The following is a 23,876-nucleotide window of genomic DNA, read 5'->3' on the forward strand; positions in this document are numbered from 1 at the left end:
TTCTTTCATAATGTCATATAAGAACTTCGTTAGCATCCCTTATTTGTTCTTTGATTCTCAATATGTCCTACCTCATCCAATGTTTAATAATAACTTGAAAGTACTAACAGAACAATTTGAGGGTGTGGAGTGTCATATTTTAAAATACAAGATTTACACATGTAAGATGGTGCAGATGATGATATTCTCTGAATGCTGAAAGTATTGACTACCTTAGGGATCTTTTCTATCTTCTCTGCAATTGTGACATTTGTAAAATAAATAATGACATTCAAAATTCAACTGTAGCTATTCACCTTAGCTAAATTTATCTATATGTTTTATCAAATAAGCAGATGTACAAATTCATGATTTTTGCTTCCATGGTAATTATAAATCCCCTCAAATTGAAAGTCAAGATTCACAGTAATGGTGGAAATTGTGATGCTCAACACAGGTGTCAGAAAATACAAAGATAGTATTATACTAGATGGATCACATTGATTCCTAGATTATGTTGCTAATCACTAATGTTTCAAAAAATTGCCCTTAACACTTTAAGTTTCAAAATATTTTCACACTATGAAAATTCTCAGATGAGAATTTTAAAATTGATTCCTTCTCAAGGTCATAATCGTTTACTGTTTTTTAAGTACCTTTTAAAAAATTTTATTGGTTACTTCATTTATTTACATTTCAAATATCTCCCTTCCTTGTCTCCAGTCCATCAATACCCTATTCCTTCCTTCTTCCCTGGCTTCCTTTTTGCTGCTGCTCCCATCCCCCTCCCTATTCCTGCCTCATTGCCATAGCTAGCATTCCAGGAATCAATCCAACAGAGGACCAAGGGCCTCCCCTCCACTTAATGCCAGATAAGGCCATTCTCTCCTACCTATGCTGCTGTAGCCTTGGATTTATCCATGTATATTCTTTGGTTGGTGGTATACTCCCTGAGAGGACTGGGGGTTCCGCTGCACTGATATTGTTTTTACTATGGGGTCGCAAAGGCTTTCAGCTTCTTCAGTGCTTAACTCCTTGACTGGGGTCCTTGAACTCATGTGATGGGGTGCAAGCATCCTCATCTGTATTGGTAAGACACTACTGGAGCCTCTCAGGAGGCCGTTATATCTAGCCTCAGTTAGCAAGAAATTCTTGCCATCAAAAATAATGTGTGGGATTGGAGGTTCCATATCTATGGATCCCTGGAAGGGGCAGTCTTTGGATTACCTTTCCTTCAATTTCTGCTCCACTCTTTGTCCCTGAATTTTCTTTAGGTAGGAGCAATTCTGGGTTAATATTTTTGAAACGGTTTAGTGCCCCCATCCTTCATCCCAGGGCATAACCTGTGGATATGGTCTCAACAGGTTATCTCTACTATTTATGAGGTATATAAGCTAATGTCATTATCAATGGATCCTGGGAGTCTCTTGCTTTCCTGGAATCTGTGACTTTATGGTAACTACCACTATTTACTCATTCCTTATTACTACAAAGGATCTTTTAAATAACTCTAGGGATGAATACAATACTCCTGCCTTCTGTTTATGACCTTCAAAAACTCTGTTTTTATGATTTTTTTTCATAAAACACAAAACATTAGATAACCTTCTTCTCATTCTTCTCAGATTCCTCAGTCTGTGTGCAGTGAGAGTTGTGAGCCTGGATTCAGGAAAGTAACCTTGGAGGGCAAGGCCATCTGCTGCTACAAGTGCACTCCTTGTGGAGACAATGAGATTTCTAATGAGACAGGTAAATGCAGATATCATGGAAATTTTCATATTTCTCCACTGGATTCAACATGGGTGTTTTTTGTTTCTGGGCTAATATCCACTTGTCAATGAGTGCCTATCTGATGACTTCTTTGTGATTGGGTTACCTCACTAAGGATGATATCCTCCAGAAACATCCATTTGTCCAGGAATTTCATAAATCCATTGTTTTTAATAGCTGAGTAGTGTTCCATTGTGTAAATGTATCACATTTTCTGTATCCATTCTTCTGTTGAGGGACATCTGGGTTTGTAAATACATTAGAAATGAAAAAGACCTGAGTAGAGAAGACCTGAGTAGAGTCTATATAATTATTTTTAATTTCTATATAATTATTTTTAATTTCTTATTTTTTTTCTTCTTTGTTGTTGTTGTTTTTGTTGTTGTTTTTTGAGACAGGATTTTTCTGTGTAGCCCTGGCTGTCCTGGAACTCACTCTGTAGACCAGGCTGGCCTCGAATTCAGAAATCTGCCTGCCTCTGCCTCCCAAGTGTTGGGATCAAAGGTGTGTGCCATAACACCCGGCTATTAATTTCTTCTTTTTTATTAGATTTTTTTTTAACATTTCAAATGTTATCCCATTTCCCGGTTTTCCCTCCTAAAATCCCTTATACCTTTACCTGCTCACTAACCAACCTATTCCTATTTCCTGGCACTGGCATTTCCTTACAATGGGGCATAGAGTTTGCAAAGGACCAAGGGTCTCTCCTCCCATTGATGATCGACTAGGCCGTCCTAGGCTAAATATGAAGGTAGAGCCATGAGTCCCACCATGTGTACTCTTTTTGGAGGTTTAGTCCCAGGGAGCTCTGGGCATACTGGTTAGTTCATATTGTTGTTGCTCTTATGGTACTGCAAACCCCTTCAGCTCCATGGGTCCTTTCTCTAACTCCTTTATTGGGGACCCTGTGTTCCATCCAATGTATGGCTGTGAGAATCCATTTCTGTATTTGTCAGGCACTGGCAGAGCTTCTCAGAAGACAGCTATATCAGACTACTTTCAGAAAGCACTTGTTGGTATCCACAATAGTGTCTAGGTTTGGTGATTGTATATAGGATGGATCCCTAGGTGTGGCAGTCTCTGAATGGTCATTCTTTCAGTCTCTGCTCTATGCTTTGTCTCTAACTCCTTCCATGGGTATTTTATTCCACCTTCTAAGACAGATTGAAGTATCCATACTTTGATCTTCCTTCTTGAGTTTCATTCAGTTTGTGATTTGTTTCTTGGGTAATCTGAGCTTTTGGGATAATAACCACTAAGCAGTAAGTGCATATCATGTGTGGTTTGTTTGTTTGTTTGTTTGTTTGTTTGGTTGGTTGGTTTTGGTTTTTTTGTTTGTCTTTTTTTTTTTCATTCAGGATGATATCCTCCAGCTACATGTATTTGCCTAAGTAGTTCATAAATCTGTTATTTTTAATAGCTGAGTAGTACTCCATTGTGTAAATGTACCACAATTTCTGTATCCATTCCTCTGTTAAGGGATATGTGGGATCTTTCCAGGTTCTGACTATTATAAATAAGGCTTGTATGAACATAGTGGAGCATGTGTCCTTATTATAAGTTGGCGCATTTTCTGGAAATATGCCCATAGGTTCTATTTCTAGGTTCTCAGGTGGTACTATGTACAATTTTCTGAAAAACTGCCAGACTGATTTCCAGAGTGGTTGTACAAGCTTGCAATCCCATCATCAATGGAGGAGTGCTCTTCTTTCTCCACAACCTAGTAAGCATCTGCTGTCACTTGAGGTTTTATTCTTAGGCATTCTGACTGATTTGAGGTAGAATCTCAGGTATTTTGAATTACATTTCCCTGAATACTATGGATGTTAAACATTTCTTTAGGTTCTTCTCAGCCATTCAGAATTCCTCATTTGAGAATTCTTTGTTTGGTTCTGTACACCATTTTTTAAAAGTTTATTTGGTTCTTTGGAGTCTAACTTTGCGAGTTCTTTGTACATATTGAATATTATGTAGGATTCATAAAGAATTTCCTAATGTGTTGGTTGCTGTTTTGTCCTATTGACAATATCCTTGGACTTACAGAAGATTTGCAATTTTGCAATGTGCCATTTTTTAGTTCTTAATCTTAGAGCATAAGCTATTAGTGTTCTGTTCAGGGAATTTTCCTTTGTGCCCATGTGCTCCAGGTTCTTCCCCACTTTCTTTTCTATTAGTTTCAGTGTATCTGGTTTTATGTGGAGTTCCTTGATCCACTTAGATTTTAGCAATGGATCAATTTGCATTCTTCTACATGCTAACTGCCAGTTGAGCCAGCACCATTTGTTGAAAATGCTCTCTTTTTTCCACTGAATGATTTTAGCTCCTTTGTCCAACATCAAGTGACCATAGGTATTTGGGTTCCTTCCTGGATTTTCAATTCTATTCCATTGATCTACCTGCCCGTCACTGTACTAATACTATGCAGTTTTTCTCACACAATTGCTCTATAGTACAACTTCTGGTCAGGGATGGTGATTCCACCTGTAGTTATTTTATTGTTAAGAATAGTTTTCAGTATTCTAGGTGTTTTGTTATTCCAGATGAATTTGCAAATTGCTCTTTCTAACTGTGAAATATTGAGTTGGAAATTTAATGGGGATTATAGTGAATCTGTAGATTCCTTTTGGCAAGTTGGCCATTTTTACTATTTTAATCCTTTCAACTCATTAGCTCGGGAGTTATTTCCACCTTCTGATATCTTCTTCAATTTCTGTCTTCAGAGATTCGAATTTCTTATCATACAGAACTTTCTCTTGTTTAGATAGAGTCACAAGGTCTTTTATATTATTTGTGATTATTGTAAATAGTGTTTTTTGTCTAATTTCTTTCTCAGCCTGTTTATCCTTTGTGTAGAGGAAAGCTACTGATTTGTTTGAGTCGATTTTAAATCCAGCTACTTTGCTAAAGTTGTTTATCAGGTGTAGGAATTCTCTGATTGAATTTTTCAGGTCACTTACTGATAATTTCATTCTAACATATCATCTGCAAATAGTGATATTTTGACTTCTTCCTTTCCAATATGTATTTTTTTAATTGCTCTGGCTAGGACTTCAAGTACTATATTGAATATGTGGCAAGAGATTGGGCAGGCTTGTCTAGTCCCTGATTTAAGTGGGATTGCTTAAATTTCTCTACATTTAATATGATGTTGGCTACTGGTTTGCTGTATATTGCTTTTAATATGATTAGGTATGGGCCTTGAATTCCTGATCTTTCCAACCCTTTTATTATGAAGTGGTGTTAGATTTTTGCCAAATGGTTTCTCAGAATCTAATGAGATCATCATATCTTTTTGTTTGTTTGTTTTTTCATAGTGGGTTGCTTTGATGTATTTCCATATATTGAATCATCCCTGCATCACTGGGATGAAGCCTACTTATCCATGATGGATGAACATTTCGCTTTGTTCTTGGATTCATTTTGCAAGAATTTTATTGAGTAATTTTGCATCAAAGTTCATAAGGGATGTTGGTCTGAATTGCTCAGTCTGTGTACAGTGAGAATTGTAGGCCTGGATTCAGGAAAGTAACCTTGGAGGGCAAGGTCATCTGCTACTACAAGTGTACTCATGTGCAGACAGTGAGATTTCTAATAAGACAGGTAAATATAGATATTATGGAAAATTTTTGTTTTTCTACTGGATAACAATATGCTAGCAAGTGAAAAAGATCTGAGTAGAAGTCATATATGATCATTTTATTTCTTCTTTAAAGGACATTAAGTGTCATATTTATCACCACCCACTTTAAATTGTTCAACACATCCATTAAAGATCCTTCTTGATTTGTATCTTTTATCCAGTGCCAATTCTGGTATTTGCAGACACAATTTATTTTCCTGTACTTTTCTATGCTTTTCATTTCACAGTACCACTTAACATGTACTAATAAAGTATCAAAGATATTTTTTTCAAAATGCATTTCAATGATTTTTAATAGCCATTTAAGGCTCATACCTGTTGAATCTTCATAAGGAACAATAACAACTTATTTCTCATTTTTACTTGTTTCATAATTTTATACAATAAGTTTTTTATCACATTCACCACTCAAACTCTTCCTAGATTTATTGCACCCTTCCTAACTTTTATTGTTGGAATAAAAAAAAAAATCTAATACACTTCATGATACTCATGTATACTTACATGTGTGAATGTCACTTAAAGTTTGTTAATGAACCAGGTCCTGCATATGAAATAGAAAACTGATTATCCTCCCAGTAGCTATCAATTGCTAATACCTCATTTTCTGGAGATAAAGGGTGTCTTCATGGCTATCTCCAATATCTGTGCTGAAATTTGTCTGTGTTAAACCAGTATGCATCTAATACAGTTTCTCATGTGTTATGAATTCATGGGAACATTTTCTCTGTGTTCAGAAAATATTATTATTTTGTATTCTTCTGTACACTGAAGGACTTGGTAACTTTCTGGCATCTATTGGATTAGTTTTACAGAAATTTTTATTTAGATACTAGACCCATTAGTAAAAATTAGAGATTTTGGTCTTTTGGAGGAGGTGTACTGCCTAGAACTGGTTTTAGGTTTTAAATGTCCATGTGACATCTGGTCTCTATTTTTTCTTTTTTCCTGCTGTTGCCTTCTAATCAGGATTTAAGCATTTAATTTGTGTTTCCATGAGATCTAATCTCTCCCTGGCTGCTTCTATGCTTCCTGCTATTATGGAAATGAACAAATGCTCTATATCTTTGAGCACATACCATCTTTAACGTATTTATTTATTTATTTATTTATTTATTTATTTATTATCCAGTAATGGTCCCCTTTCTGTGGCAACCCTCCCACTGTTCCTTATTCTGTGACTTCATCTCCACTTTGACCTTTGTGCTTCTTAAAATTCTTAATTTCTGCAGGTTGTATCCAAGGTTATCTGTGCTTTTGGGCTAATATCATCTTATTAGGAGAGTACATGTGATGTATTTTTTTGGGGGGGACGACGACTGTGTTCCTTACTCGGGATGATATTTTATACTTAAATCCATTTTCCTTCAAAATTCCCTGTGCCCTTGATCTTAGTAACTGAGAAATACTCCATTCTGTAAATGTGCCACATATTCTGTATCTTTTTTTTTTCTATTATAGGGCATTTGGGTTCCTTCCAGCTATTGGCTCTAACAAAGGAGGCTACTGTGAACATAGCATTGCATGTGTTCCTGTGATACATTGGGGAATTATTTGGGTATATACCCAAGAGTGTTATAGCTGGGTCTTTAAGTAGGTCTATTTCCAATTTTCTGAGGAATTGCAAGAGTGATTTCAAGAATGGTTGTACCAGTGTGTAATCCCAAAAGAAATAGTGGAGTGTTCGACTTTCTGCACATCCTTGCCAGCATGTACTCTCACCTGAGTTTTTGGTCTCAGCAATTCTAATAGGTATAAGGTGGAATCTCAGCGTCATATTGATTTGTACTTCACTAATCAATAAGTGCTTTTTAGTCTTTAGAGATTTGTCTGTTGTTAATTCTCTGGTTTATGCTGAGTTTTTTGATCCACGTGAACTTGAGTTTTCTGAAAGGATATAAATATTGACCTGTTTTTATATTTCTTAATACAGACTGTTATTTAGAACAGCACCATTCATTGAGTATGCTTTCTTTTTTATTTTTATTTTTTCTTTCTCTCTTTCTCTCTCTCTCACTCTCTCTCTCTTTCTTTCTTCCTCCCTCCCTCCCTTCAGCTCTTCCTTCCTTTCTTTCTCTATTCCTTCCTTCCTTCCTTCCTTCCTTCCTTCCTTTCTTCCTTCCTTCCTTCCTTTTTCTTTCTTTCTTTCTTTCTTTCTTTCTTTCTTTCTTTCTTTCTTTCTTTCTTTCTCTCTCTCTCTCTCTCTCTCTCTCTCTCTCTCTCTCTCTCTCTTTCTTTCTTTCTTTCTTTCTTTCTTCCCATTTTTGGATTGTATGTTTTTAGCTTCTTTGTGAAATTAAAATGTCCATATGTATGTCGGCTTATGGCTGGGTCTCTATTCCATTTACTGACCTGTCTATATATATGTACCAATACAATGATTTCTTTTCCTTTTTTTATCAGTATTGCTCTGTAGTACAGCTTGATTTCAGGGATGATAATTCCACAAGAAGTTCATTCTCTGTTAAAAACTGTTTATGCTAATGTTTATGTTTATGTGCTTTTTGCTTTTCCATGTGAAATTGAGAATTGTTCTTTCAATGTTTGTGAAGAAGTGTCTTTGAATCTTGATAGGGATTGAATTGAATCTGTTGATTGCTATTGGTAGGATGGCCATGCATACTATGGTAATCCTACCAATCTATGAGCATAGTTGGTCTTTAAATTTTCTGAGATCTTCTTTATTTGCTTTCATGAAAGACTTGAAGTTATTGTCATATAGATCTTTCACTTACTTGGTAAAAGTTACACCAAGATATTTTATAATATTTCTGCCTATTGTGAAGGGTGTTGTTTTTCTAATTTTCTTCTCATCCTGTTTATCCTTTGTGTAGAGGAAGGCTAATAAGTTATTTGAGTTAATTTATTATCCAGCTACTTTGCTTAAGTTGTTTATAAGCTATAGAAGTACTCTGGTAGATTTTTTTAGCTCACTTATGTAAACTAATATATCATCCACAAATAATGATACCTTGACTCTTTAAAATTTCTTTTGCCTTGGTCTATTATTGTTTTCTTACTGCTATACCTAGAACTCTGAGTGCTACATTGAATAGATAACTAGAGAGTGGCATCCTTGTCTTGTACCTTTATAAGTAGGACTACTACAAGTATCTCTCCATTTAATTAGAGATTGGCTAATGATTTGCTGTATATTGGGTTTATTATATTTCATTAAAGCCTTAAATTCTGATCTCTTCAATACTCTTAACATGAAGATTTGTTGTATATTGTCAAATGCTTTTTCAGCTACTCATGAGATAACCACATTATTTTCATTGATTTTTTTTAATGTAGTGGATTACATTCATGGAATTTTGTATATTCACCCATCTCTGTATCCCTAAATTTCTACTAGAGAACTCCTACAGCTGATATAACCACTCAAGAATGTAGCTGGATACAAAATTAACACAAAGAAATCAGTACCTTCCTACATATAGGCAAAAAAATGTCTGAGAAAGAGGTTAGAGAAACACTACCATTCATAATAAATACAAAAGACATCAACTTCGTATAGCTTTAACTATGTGAAAGATCTGTATGACACAAACTTCAAGTTTTTGAAGAGAGAAATTGTGGAACTTATCAAAAGATGAAAACATCTCCCTTGTTTGCAGATCCATAGAATTAGCAGAGTGCAAATGTCCATCTAACCAAAATCAATATCCAGGTTTATTGCAATCTCCAACAAAATTCAAACACAGTTTTTCACAAATTTTGATACAATTATCGACTTCAAATGGACACTTCTGATTCTTATGAAGTGCCCATATAAATACCACATTTCAATAATGATAAATAATGATAAATTTTACTCTCAAAATTTTAACCAATCATAATCCTCACACACACACATGCACACACACACACACACACACACACACACACACACACACACACACACACAAATATATAAGCGAATTCTTGAATGTATCCTGTTTATGCATAAAAAGTCTCATTCACACACTAAGAATAAATCTGGTCAGTGTATTTTGATTTATTATATTTTACAACAATATGTAGCTCAAAGAAATGCTAAACAGTGTAAATTTGAAAAGAGAACTGATAGAAAGTTGAACAGTAAGCTAATATTACCTATTACACATTAAAATATCAATTCAATGTTATTGATGAAGTAAAATTAACACTCTGGTTGTCAATTACATTTTAAGAAATATAGAAATATTGTGTAATCCACTGTCTTGGAGTTTTAATGCTGTATGAAACCACCATGACAAAGGCAAAATATATAAGGACAGCATTTAAACTGGACTGGCTTACCAGTTCAGAGTTTCAGTCAATTATCATGGTAGGAGCATAGCCTCATCCAGTCAAGCATGATTCAGCGGAGATAAGAATTCTACATCTTCTTCTGAAGGCTGCTAGTAAAGACTGGTTTCTTGGCACATAAGAAAAGGGTATTGAAACCCATGCCCACCCTCACACAACACCTTCAAAAATAAGTACCCTCACATAGTTAGAACATCCTGGGCCAAGTATATTAAAACTAGGACTTTCCACTCTCTGGGCTCCATTTGCATGTTTAAATACATGCGTTTATAAAGTCAAAAGCTAGGCATAACCTTATGAAAAAGTACATTTTGTCCAAACTACAACATTCACATATTTTATAAAATTTCAACATTAATAAAAATTCAATTTCAAATCTCTTCTGCGATTATTTCAAACTCTTAAGCAAGATACAAACCAGTTGGGCAAATTCTATCCCTGGATATCCATGTCTGACATCAAGGAGATCTTCAGATCTTCACTACTTTTTCATCTTTATTGAGTACAACAAACTTTTATTCTCCTGGGCTTGTTCCAATTCCTGCTAGCAGCTTTCCACAGCAGATATCCCATGGCTCTAGAATATTGAACATTTTGGGGTTTTCAAGGCTACTTCAAATTATTGCTTCTTCTTTCAATATCAGGGAACTAGACATGATCTTCTAGGTTCCTCCAAAGGGATTGCAATATATCCCTAGGTCTGCTCTTTATAGCACTCTATTCCATGGATAAATTCCATTATATTCATGTTCATGTTTGTGTTGATCATCCCATGCAATTGGCATCTCCAATGCACTAGGTCTTGCATTTCAGCTAGGCTTTACTAATAGCCTCTCATAGGCTCTCTTCATGGTGCTAAGCCTCAAATTTATTGCATGACCCCTCTAGTCCTAGGTCATGAACTGCAACTGAGGCTCTACCATCTCCAATGCCATTTCAAGGCTTCTCATAGTACCAATCCTCAGTTACTCTCCATGAGCCTTTCATAATTTGAAATCCAGTAATACCTGGGTAACTGTGATACCAAGTCAAGTTGCAGATCAATGTAAAACCTTGGCCATCTCTGGAAAACAGCTTTTTTACTCTCAGAAATGACTTCGCAGATGATTTCCCCTCAGTGATGCTGATCAATTCTTATTTATTGCTAATTTCTTAGCTCCAGCTAACCAGCATCCATTGTTCTGTTAGTCTCTTATTCTTATTCACTAATAAGCCCGAACCGAATGGCCAATGATTCTGAGTTTGGCTGCTTACTGGCTCTGGAATAAGGCTCCCTTATGTTCTATTAGCAGCTTTTGTTTTAAAAATCTCTAACTGCATAAGCTTGGCTCTCCATCTACTTGCTCTGTAAATTGGCTTTGAACTGAAAGATATGTATGGCTCTGTCCCCAGAATACTTAAATATAATATATGTACTATATCACATCTGGATTTAAGCTTTTCCCTTCTTTGAACTTTCTCTGTCACAGGCTGCCCTTAAACTCAAGGATCTGCTTTGCAGGAAAAAAAAGTATGGTCAAATATTTGCTCAGGGTAGGTCCACTGGGTGATGTGAGACTCCTGAAATTTGAATGTCCACATCTCCATGGTACTGCTGAGCAGGTGTCACTCTGAGTGTGAGGGAGGTCACAGTCTGGGGTCCCCGCTGACCAGCTATATTAGGGCCCAACTATTGGCCACCACAGATGCCTTAGGGTACCATAGAGAGCCATTTCTAGGTGCCCTGGATTTCAAGGAGACCAGGGATAACAGGTTCTCACTCTTAGACATACCACATGCTGCTCTATGTCATGGATGGGCTGAGAACAGCCTGGGAAATCATGAGCAGACTCTAACCCAGGACTGAGGAAAAGGGCAGGAGGAGATCTCCAGCTGTGTTCCCACATAGAAGAGAATGTTTGGTTTGGTCAGTGGGCAGGTTTCTTGAGATTGCTTGGCTGTAAGCCTTGACTAAAGTTTAGGGAGGCTTTCTGCTGGGAAGTTAGACAACACAGCTCTTTAGGGGAAACTGTACTCCATTGCTCCTGCACAGTAGATCTCAAAGAGAAGAGGCTGTCCATGGTTTTAGCGTGTAAAATGTAGAAAGGCAGAGAGAGGAAGAGAGTAGGGAAATAGAGGCAGGTGGGAAGGGAATGTGAAGACAGGTGGGAAGGGAAGGCAGAGGGGGGCAAGGAAACAAGAAAATAAGAGGTAAGAGAGTGAGGAGCACGTAAGCAACTTTTTTTATAGTGGGATGCACTATCTTGACAGTTGCTAAGTAACACTGGGGTACCTGGTTGTTGCCAGGTGACTGTAAGCGTAGAGTGCAGACTGTATACCAGTATCTTGTGCCATTGCCTACATGACTGATGGCCATGTACCTCTCTTCAGGGGTCTGTGGGAGGCATAGCTGTGAGAGTATCCAGGGACCCAGGAGGCATGACTGAACACTTAGCTTTCATAGGTTTTACTGGGGTTCCAGGACTGTGCTCAGCCAGGTAACCCAACTGTCTGTACATAGGGTACAGCCCTACAATGCTTGTCTTTGTCTCCTGGGATTGCAAGAGTGTAAGACCATGCATTTGTCCAAGTTTCTCATGATCATTGTAATCTATCATCTAGGTCAAAAGACTGTGTCTTCCAGCCTCAACATATGGATCACAAGTTTGTCATCTATTTCAAGATGACATTCCTTATTAAAACTGTAAAGTATTCCTTTTACAAATGCAAATTGAAACAATAGTTTGGTTGGGTGAGATCATGCAGAGAGATCACCACTCTTTTTACTATGTTTTCTCCTTGAAACTAGCATTCAGCTTCATTTCGTTTCCTGGTGCCCATTTTTTTTACTTGAACCATATGTTTTTTATCTTTCCACTTTAGACTTGCTATGCTTGTATGAAAATGCTCTTCATGAGACTTAATCAGATATCAAAGCCTCTGTTCAGCTTTTTGGGACTTACTGTGTTAATTCAGTTATTATATATCTCTTTATCTTACTCTCAGGTAGGCTCTTTAGAAAAGGGCAAAAGACAGACACCTCCTTCAAAAAAAAAATTTTAGGGGCAGCCCCTTATGGAAATTCTTCTCTTTTGAAACATCTAGACCCAGTCTTCCACAGTTAAAATCAACCTCAGCAGCAAAGGTTTCCATATTCATTCAAGAGTGGCCCATTAACCTTATCTTAAAGAATGTTACTCTTTAGCAACCCAAATTCTCAAATCTCACATTTTCCAACCAAAACCATGATCAGATCTATCAAAGAAATATCTCACTACAGGCACTAACTTGTGTGTTAGTTAGGGTTTTACTGCTGTGAACAATCACTTTGACAAAGTCAACTTTTATATTTCATTGTGACTGGCTTACAATTACAGAAGTTCAGTTAGATCATTTTCAAACTGGGAGAATGGCAGCATCCAGGCAGGCATGGAACAGGAGGAGATGAGAGTTCTGTATTATCAGGTGAAATCTTCTAGGAAAAGAATAACTTCCAGGTATCTAGGATGAGGGTCTGAAAGCTGACTTCCATAGTGACATACTTCTTTCAACAAGGCCACAATTCAAAAGAGTGCCACTATCTGGGTCAAGTATATTCAAGCTATAATATAAATATTATGTATTTTATAAATATTGGAGCATCTATTTATAATGTTAATCATAATATTAATGAAAATATTAAAAGGTTCCAGAGCATAATATTATATATATATTTTAAATTCCCTCATATTTTCTAAAAATATTCATAATATATGAAAATATATGCTTCCTTTAGATATTATGGAAATATAATATTGAATGATTTTAAGCACTGTACAATGTAATAAGGTATATTCCATAAACTCTAGCAGCGAATGAAAACAATTTCAAAACAGAAGGGAATTTTAAACAAGTAAGTAAATTTAGTAATCATGTATAAGAAAGCATTACCTGAAAATTTTTTCAGAAACTTTTTCTTCTAGTCTAGATTTTCCATGTGTAAGTTAAGAAGGATTTGTGAATTATGAGTACTATCAAGGCAACAGTAGGTTTTTGCCATAACTTAGTATTATAGTTACTTTCAAAAGAGTTACACTAATGTCAGTAAAGGCAGAAAAATATTGTGTATAAAGAGAATAAAGGCATATGTATTAAAATTTAAATGATAGTCAAGAAGATTATTAAGGAATTTATTGAAAGTTGTTGAGTAGCTAACAAGCTACAGTACTGTTCTTTATAAAGGTAGGGCTTGAAAGTCTACCTATTTTCCTAGTAAAGTCATTCCCCATTGTATATACACTGGCTCTAATGAATGAACAAAGTGGCAATAAAAATGTAAAAGTAAGAGATAGAGAGCAGAAGGAGTTGTTAGAAAAAACTGAGGGAAAGGAAGGTTCATGATACTTGTATTTATAAAAGAATTCATAAAATCCTATTATATGTGAAGATAAAAATGGAAAGAAATATGGAAGCAACAAAGTTCAGTTTATCAATCTAAAATTCTGCATACTATTATATGTATTACTTTGTCCCTGAGAAAACAAAAGACAGTGATTTCTTGACAGTCCTAGTAGTTAGAAATGTCTCATAATAAAAGGAATCACCATGTATTGAACTCCTGTATTCATGGTAACCTATATTTCTGACAAGATGTATACCAGTGTGTGAAGTGTCCAGAAGGTCATTTTGCAAATACAGAGAGGAACAACTGCTTCCAAAAATCTGTGATCTTTCTTGCCTATGAAGACCCCTTGGGGATGGCTCTAGCCAGTATAGCTTTGTGCTTATCTTCACTCACAGTCTTTGTTATTGGCATCTTTGTGAAACACCGAGACACTCCGATTGTAAAGGCGAATAATCGAGCTCTCAGTTACATTTTGCTCCTCACACTCACATTCTGTTTCCTGTGTTCTTTGAACTTCATTGGTCAGCCAAACACAGCTACCTGCATCCTTCAGCAGACTACCTTTGCAGTTACTTTCACTATGGCTCTTGCCACTGTGTTGGCCAAAGCTATTACTGTGGTCCTTGCCTTTAAGGTCAGTTTTCCAGGAAAAATAGTAAGATGGCTAATGTTATCAAGGGGTCCAAACTACATCATTCCTATCTGCACCCTGATCCAACTTCTCATCTGTGGAATATGGATGGCAACCTCTCCACCATTCATTGATGAAGATGCTCATACTGAATATGGACAGATCATCATTTTGTGCAATAAGGGCTCAGCTGTTGCCTTCCACTCTGTCCTGGGATACCTCTGCTTTTTGGCCCTTGGGAGTTACACCATGGCCTTCTTGTCTAGAAATTTGCCTGATACATTCAATGAATCCAAATATCTGTCATTCAGTATGCTGGTATTCTTTTGTGTCTGGGTTACCTTTCTTCCTGTCTACCACAGCACTAAAGGGAAGATCATGGTGGCTATGGAAGTATTCTCTATCTTGGCTTCCAGCACAGCACTCCTTGCCTTCATATTTGGTCCCAAGTGTTACATTATCTTGTTGAGACCAGAGAACAATTCATTTACTCATATCCGGAAGAAAACATACTCTAGAAGGAAGAATTTTCCTAAAATATAGTTGAAAAAATAAATGTAGCTTTTATGTTAACAACTTCATAAAATGAATCATTCATATATCATTGTAAAATATCTTATACAAGCCTAAGATGAATGCAATTTTACCATGTTATGTTCTTTTATCCAACTATATTATAGTGTTATAGTATGAGAGACATTTATTTTTCATGTTTGACAACCACTTTTGCTCTGGTGATTCAACTGCTCTGAGTCTAAGACCTGATGGCTCATTTCCTGGATCATGTCAAATGGTTCAGTCCTTTCTGGATAGAAACTCTTCTTTTTCATTTATTGTTTTAATTTTTTAAACTTCATGAGTATTCTTCCTTCTGCCAGAAATAACATAATATTTAGTTTAGAAATTCCGCTGGAATTTAATTTTTAATGTACATAAATTAATCATACTATAAACATAATTGCCATACAAGTAGTGTTTAAATTATTATATAATTCAATGAAATATATTTGAAAATGAACAAAATAGAACATGTAATGATCTCATGTCATTTGAATAATTTATAACTGACTGTTTAGATTTTTTTATTGAAACCACCACCTCTAATAATTTACTTGAAAAATTTTATAGTTTTATAGCAGTCTAGTTCCAAGCATTATATTTTCCATACTAACTTAGTTGAGAGATCATTTAGAAATGTAATTTATTACTCAAAGTAAATTTGAGTCCACCAGATCAAACTACTAAGAGCCAATACTTGTAGTTTGGCAACATTTTTGACATTTTGAGGTGTTTGTAAGGTAGCCAGATATCCTCATATGCATTTAAACTTAGACATTTACATATATATTATGCCATATATATATTTCTGTTGAATCAACTCATTTGAGAATTGTTGATGTCACAACTTTTTCATTTTGAATTTTTGTAATGTTCTGTGATATAAATTGTTCATTTGATTTTTATTAATTTCATATTCACTCACATAATTTTCTGTATATTGGTATAAAATGCACAATCAAAATCCAAAATTATGTATAGCCTTCTATTTTATTACTACCCATTGCTACATGATTCATTATTATTTTGTAAAAATAATAGACATTATACTTAAAGTAAGGTTTTCTTTCTGTCATCAATGCTATATGATAAATATTCATATATATTTATGACAAAAACAAAGTCTGAACACATGTTTTAGTAAAAAATTTATACAATCTTTTTTTTTTGGGAAAAAAAGGAGTCAATTGCTGGGTAGACCTTTACAGAGCACAATATATTCCTGTGTGCAAGTATAACAGATTTACTAGTAGATTCAGGGATTGGTCCTTACTCATAGGATAGCTCTCAATTAGAACTGGTTATTGGATTGTTATTCTCTTAATCTCTGCTCCATTCTCCATGCCTTCATTTCTTTTTAAAAGGATATAGTTAGGGTTGAAAGCACTTGGGATACTGACTAATAACAAAAGGTGGATTCTTCAGGTTCCATATCCCCAGTAGAGTGAGTCACATACAAGGTAAGCACATTGATTCTTGAGGGCTTCTGTTATCCCAGATATCTCTTATCCCATTTATCTTCCTGGAGTTGCCTCCCCTGCTCTATCCTATAAGTTGTCTGTTTCCATTCATTTTCATGGCCATCTAGCCATCTCACCTATCCTTTCACATACCAGACACTTAAAACTTCTTTCCCTTCCACAGACCCCTATCTTGTACTCTGAATATTTACCCCGAGCAGCTGACTTACACATATACAGTCATGTTCAGTCATAGAGTGTTTGGAGATAGGGAACTCAGGGAATAATAGGAAGAAGGATCGCATGTCCCAATGGGATAGAAAATCCACACTAAAACCAATGGAATCAACTAAACTGGACCCATGGGGCCGTCAGATAATGAACCACCAAGCAAAGAACATACAGGGGCTTAAACTAGGCCTCCCTGTACATATGTAGCAAATGTGCAGATTTGTATTCAAGTGTGTCCAGAAAAACTGGAGCAAAAGCTGTTGTCTCTATGTAAAATATGTTCTTCTAGGTGGGCTACCTTGTCCTGCCTTGCAGAGGCTTGAAGTGCTATGGTGGGAGTACAAACAGTTTGCCCAAACCTGTGCAGAGGAGAATGGGAGGGAGACTGTGAGTAGGATTGTGGGAGAGGGTGAATGGGAGGGGGTACCAGTATCTACAATTAATAATTAAAAATAAAAATAAGATAAATAAAATAATAATAAAACAAAACATAAAAGTAATCAATCTCTACCTTCACAGTTTCATATAACTAAATTCAAAGGAACTCTGTTTGTCAGATCAAGGTTGCAAGATTCTCCTGAATAGGACTTCTAACTTACTTCTTTCTTTCCCCCTTATTACCTCTTCTCTGCTAACTACTATAAGCTACAGGGACTTGCCCCAAGAACAACATTATTTCTAAAGTTTTGATACAGTGATATTCATATGGACATATAAATCTTGTTTCCTGTTCTCATCAAAGGAATATCTCTTGGCAATAGGTCCAGATCATTAAAGAAACCCGCAACGACTCAAAATGCAAAAATGAAAAGAACAAATCAAAACGGATTTGCAACACACTAATAAGCAAAGGCTTGTGATTACTTGGTAAAAATTGCAGAACATTTTAAGGCAAGTAAAACCAGGATGTTTGGAAAGAGTTTACATCTCTGGACAGGAAACAACTACTTGTAAAATTATATAAAATATCATCAACATGACTGTCAGTGTATGTCCTGAACCAGAGCAGCAATGTATACATGCTGCAGTTTTCTTCTCTTCTCTTCTCTTCTCTTCTCTTCTCTTCTCTTCTCTTCTCTTCTCTTCTCTTCTCTTCTCTTCTCTTCTCTTCTCTTCTTCCCTCCTCTCCTCTCCTCTCCTCTCCTCTCCTCTCCTCTCCTCTCCTCTCCTCTCCTCTCCTCTCCTCTCCTCTCCTCTCCTCTCCTCTCCTTTCCTTTCCTTTCCTTTCCTTCTTTCCCTTTCTTTTCTTTTATATTCTGTCATTCTTCACTTTCTAACTTTCATTCATTCATTTTTCTTTTTTCTTCTTCAATTTCTTTCCTTTATTCTTTTTTCTCTTATTTGTTTCTTTTTTTTTTCTTCCTTTCATTTAAAAACTAGGGAATTTATTTTAATTTTCTGCAGACTAATGGGTGAGGACCTACTTTGAAACAATCACACATCTCAACACATACTTTAACTTTGCTCTTCCCCGAAAGATTTTACTGTTTTTATGACCACAAGATGTATAACTTTCGATAATTTTTATTGCTTTTAGGTACTTTCAGAAACTTCTGTAGTGATTAACTCTAAGTATAAGGAGTAATTATTTGTAAAGGAATCATTTAAGGAGGAAATTTCTGACTCATGAAGAACATATTTCCAGGATAAAAATTATTTTATTTGGAAGACTATGCCTACTACTCCTACTACTCCAATGTTCTTTGTGTTATAGAAAGATTCGTTAATATTTTGAAACTACAGAGTCTGTTATCCCAAGCACATCACAGTGTGAACCTGGGCATATCTATTAGTTGTATGAAGAATGTGCTTCCCTCAAAATATAGGATTTCAGGGGGTGGAGAAATCTCTTGCCAAAGTATTTCCAGATATGGCAATAATTTTAGCTTTCTTTATGTGTGTCAATAACCTTTTGACAATTTTGAGTCAGGTGCCTTGTTAGAATAATAAGCTACTTCATGTTTTCTCTGCTGTTGCAATCCGTATTCAAAATCTTCTCATTGATTTATCCTAAATATAAAATCAGGCAACCCATTTGCGCTCACCTCCTTGTCCATTTGTACCACATTCTCAATTACAACATTCATCCCAATATCAATAAAAGGAAAAAAAAAAGAAAGAAAGAACTCATTGTAGAAGGAATAATACTCTGTTGGTATTTCCCACTGCATACCATATTGCCCACATTTCTTTACATACACAGGGTCATTGTATTGATGATTTATTTAATCTGAGTCCTATTGCTTGTAATGTAGTATGCATTTGGGATAATTACCAGGAATTCTTTGCAATATCATGTTCTTGCCCTGTTTCATTGACATCCTGCAGCTTGGATCTTCAAGGCTGGGCCTTTTATGTACTCTAGCAGACTATAAAATAAACATGTGGGAGGAACAACTCAAAGTTATGGATCTATCTATGACTGGATACTTGCTGAACCACACCAATACCACTAGACAGAGCTCCCCAGCTATGTCCTGGCTACCTTACTTCATGCTGTAACCAGCATGAAAAAGAGTCAACACTGCTGTTCTCATATTCCAAGGGTTATCTCTTCTACAATATTCACAGCCATGAAAAACTCTTCAGTACATGCTTTTCTTAGTATTCTAAGAAAGTATATGCTAGCCATGCTTTTCTTAGTGTTCTAGCCAGGGATAGACAGGGATAGTTTTCTTTCTCTCATTATCTCAGATCTGCCCTCTTGCCTTTCATAGTTGGTGGAAAGGAAGGAGCTCATTGGCATATCTCCATGCCCTATACCAATGCACAGTGAACAAATTACAGGGCCAGAAATCATATAATCACATCATCACAGGCTACTCAATTTTGTCCACACCAATAGTGTCATCTCTACTGTGCTAGTGCTGTGAGATACAGGTTCTTCTTTAAAGAGTACTTTAGTCAGTGAAGAGTAGGGCATGATCTGCTATTGTCTTTGAAATATTGTGCATTGAAATAGCTCCCCAGCTTACTGAAGGAAGTGAATAACAATCCTTGTATTCTGCTTTCTTTGTTTTGTTACGAATGCTTTTTCATGTAAGTTATTAAAACAGATTGGAAAAATATACTTGAAACAATGATGTTATATAGGGTTATTCTCTTTCTAATATTTTATTCATTTAAATTATATAACAGTTATGTTGTGATTAAAGCTTCCTCTCCATTCTCTATTCTCAGTCCCTCCCTTTTATCTCTGTTCCTTCATTGACCATGCCACCCCTCATCCACAAAGATAGGGAGGATTCCATGAATATCAACAGGCCTTGGCATATAAAGTTGCAATATGATTAATCATATCTTCCTCTGCTGAGGATAGAAACAACTCTCCATTTAGGGGAAACCTATCATACTGAAGATTATTTAGATACATTTTCTTATTAATAGTATTGATTTCTTTCACTTCCTTAAGTGATTTGGCAGAAACCTTGTTTGCAAATTTCAAATTACTTAGTCTCTTTACTTATTGACTTTTGTTTTTCTTTATACAATATATGGCAACTAGTTTGCTTTCTTTGTAGTCCTGAATCATAACAGTCAGAAGTAAATTACCTGACTAAGGTGCTGACTCTACTGTAAATTGTTCTTTCAAATGTTTTATGTTCATTGTCATTCAGTCTACTAGGAAAAGGGCAGAATGCAATGGAGCCTATGGAAAGATGAAATAGAAATGCCATGGATGTTTCATTGGATGAGGTTCTGACTATGAAAGCCAGGAAAATTTATTTCCATTCTAAGAAACCATATAAGTGTGAAAGGAACAAATGGTCAATGCATACATGTTCACTGGCCTCTATGTTTGTGAATTGTGCCTACCACCAAACAATTGTATTATGGTACTTATACATAAGAAAATTTAAGTGGGACTCAAGTGGAGTGTTGTTGCCACCACTTCAAGCAGTTGCCAAAGAAATAATATAAAGTCTGTCTAAATACCAGATAAGTAGTGTATCATCTAGATTTCCTTCTTACCTTTCCTGTAGGATCTGATCACTGATTCTTAGTGATTTCTGGATGTCTGACATAGACTTAAGCTTTATGATGTAAGCCAAGGTCATGTTTTCTCCAGAGATTTCTTACAGTCTTCTCTAAGTTTTATTGAAAATTTTCATTTGCACCTGCCAATTTTCCCAGTTTTTTTCTTGCATTGGTTTTGTTAAGAATAGTATACATTGTGAAAATGATTCTCCTTGTTATGGGTGGTGTGGTCTCTCTTCTCTTAAATACTTCTTCAATAGTATATATATCTTTTTTTTTTTTTCTGGATTATGTCTTCTAAAGGGTCCATGTACCTCAGAGTTCCAAATGGAGAATTATGTCTCATTGAATACCCCTTTCCAGACAAGACTTACTAAAGATATACTAGCTTAGTAGAAGCATTTGCTCCTGCTCCAAGCCCACTAGGATGTATACTTATAAGATAGATTTCTATACATTTTTAGTCTGTTCCTCTTCCCCAAAGCAAAAGTTTCACACTCTTCGTTATTGTGGACACAAGAGAAGTTCCAATTAGTGAGAGTTATACTTAGAGACCCTGTCTCAAAACTGAAATGAACAGCTAAAGTTTACACATTTTTTGAAGAAATCAAAAACTTACCTTGGTGACAAAACTCTATAATGAAGAATCACTGAAAAAAAACTTTTTATCTGCCTGCAATATGACATTACTTGTGTATCTCTCAACCACTGAACAGATAAATTCAAATTAGAATAGAGATATTCATTCCATGTCTGAAATATTGAAATTTCCAAGAGAAAACAGAGGGATTGTATTTGAAGTTTCAGATACATATTATCTGATACATATTTTAGCAATTAGTAAATGATCTTCAAAACACCAAGAAAGGTGAATTCATGAAATTAGTTTACCCATAGCAATGGAATCTGTTCACATTGTGACTAGAAATCCTATGGAATGAGAAAAAAAAATTTAAAGTCTGTGTCACAAAGTCTTTCCTATCTAGAGCATATAATAAAATGTCCAAGCCAAATACCTCTGACATTAATTTTCTTATAAATATGTACTATAATTTAATGAAAATAAATTTCTTAAATGAAGAAATATAAAGGCCAATAAATATTTCTTTGCAACATTCAACATCATTAACTATCAGAGAAAACTTAATCAATACTAACTTTATATTCCATGTCATCTCAGTAGAAATGACTACTTAAAAGACAATAATGAAAAATATTGATAGTAGCCTGTTGGTCTATCAGAATAGTTGTCCAATTCTAATAAACCTAATGACTACAAAGATACTATGGAGACTTTAGTGGAAATTCCTAAATATATTACATCAGGATAAGGACCTTATAATGTCTGAGTAGAAAACCAAAGTATTCTTCATCCAGCTTAGGAATTCTTACTTATGTATGTTCATTGATACAATATTTCTATTCACAAAGCTGTGATTCAGTAGCTAAGCTGATATCCATAAAAATGGCAGTGGTTAAGAATGCTGTAGTAAGGCTGGGCATGGTGGCGCACGCCTTTAATTCCAGCACTTGGGAGGCAGAGGCATGCAGATTTCTGAGGGTATGAAGGACAGAGAAAAATAGAAAAAAAAAAACAGAACGCAATAGAGACAGATGTTACTGCAGTAAACTGAAAACAGCCTTGATATCCCTCAATTTAAGAATGGATAAATAAAGTGTAACTAATGTACACAATGGAATATTTTCCAGCTATTAAAAAACAAAGGCATGTGGTACAGAACTAAACTGAGATTTCACGACTGAAGAATCTCAAATGGCTGAGAAGCACCTAAATAAATATTCAAAGTCTTTAGTGATCATAGAAATACAAGTAAAAAAGAACCAGAGGTTTCACATTATACCAATCAGAATGGCTAAGATCAAAACCACATATGAAAACACTTGTTAGAGATGATGTGGAGAAAAAGGAAGACTCCTCTATTGCTAGACAGAATGTGAACTGGTACAACCGCTCTGGAAATCCCTCTCACATTTCTTCAGAAAATTGGAAATAGATCTACCTGAAGACACACCTATACCACTTTTGGTAATATACCCAAAAAGTGCCCCACCATACCACAGGGGTACTGGCTTCGCTATGTTCATAGTTGCCTTATTTGTGACAGCCAGAAACTGGAAATATCCTGTCCCAGGACAGAAGAATGGATATAGAAAATGTGGCTCATTTACACAATGGAATACTGCTCCAGTATTGTCAACCAGGACATTCTAAAATTTGAAGGCAAATGGATGGAGCTAGAAAAAATCATACTAAGTGAGGTAATTCAGACCCAAAATAACATGAATGGTATGTAATCACTAAAATTGGATATTAGCCAAAATGTACAGAATAACCAAGATACAGTCCACAGAACTCAAAAAGTTCAACAAGATGAAGGGACCAAAATAGGATGCTTCAGTCCTACTAGGGAAGAAAAAAGAAGGCAATTGCAATGGGGAGGGAGGGAGGGACCAGGGAGGGAAAGTCAAATGGAGGGTATTTGGGAGGAGAGCTGAACCTGATCTGTATTCAGTGAAGGAAAAAAAAAATACTGAATACTTGAGGGCAAGCAGAAAGAATGTAAACAGGAAACATTGGGAGGTAGGGGATTTGGTTGGGGGGAGGAACCTCCAAAAGGCACCAGAGGTAAGAGACTGTCAGGATTCAAAGAGAGGGACCTTAAATGAAATTCCCAACAGTAGGGAGAGTGAACTTATAGACCCCACCTCCAGCAGGAAGACAGGTTATCAAATGAGGGAAAGGGAATGAAATACCAGGGTCAAAATTCTGACCAAAATTGTTCAAGATTGAAAGAATTACAGGGATGAAAATGGAGAGAAGCTTGGGGAAAAGAAGGTCCAGCAACAGTGTCAAGGTGGTTTCCAACTCAATGGGATGCCCCAAGGTCTGACAGTATTACTGATGCTATGGAATGCTTACAAAACATAACATAACATAACATAACATAACAT

At 35.8% G+C, this 23,876-nt stretch overlaps 1 protein-coding gene across 1 annotated transcript in view; it reads left to right on the forward strand.

Moving 5' to 3' along the window:
• Vmn2r102 (vomeronasal 2, receptor 102) overlaps positions 1–15,219 on the forward strand; it is a 34,350-nt gene extending 19,131 nt beyond the window's left edge. The window contains exons 5-6 of the mRNA NM_001104564.1: positions 1,605–1,728; positions 14,291–15,219. Of these exons, the coding sequence (NP_001098034.1) occupies positions 1,605–1,728; positions 14,291–15,219 (1,053 nt within the window). The remainder of the gene's footprint in view (positions 1–1,604; positions 1,729–14,290) is intronic.
• Positions 15,220–23,876: the final 8,657 nt, after the last annotated feature.

The sequence above is a fragment of the Mus musculus genome, chromosome 17, assembly GCF_000001635.26.
Source record: "Mus musculus strain C57BL/6J chromosome 17, GRCm38.p6 C57BL/6J".
NCBI classification, from domain to species: Eukaryota; Metazoa; Chordata; class Mammalia; order Rodentia; family Muridae; genus Mus; species Mus musculus.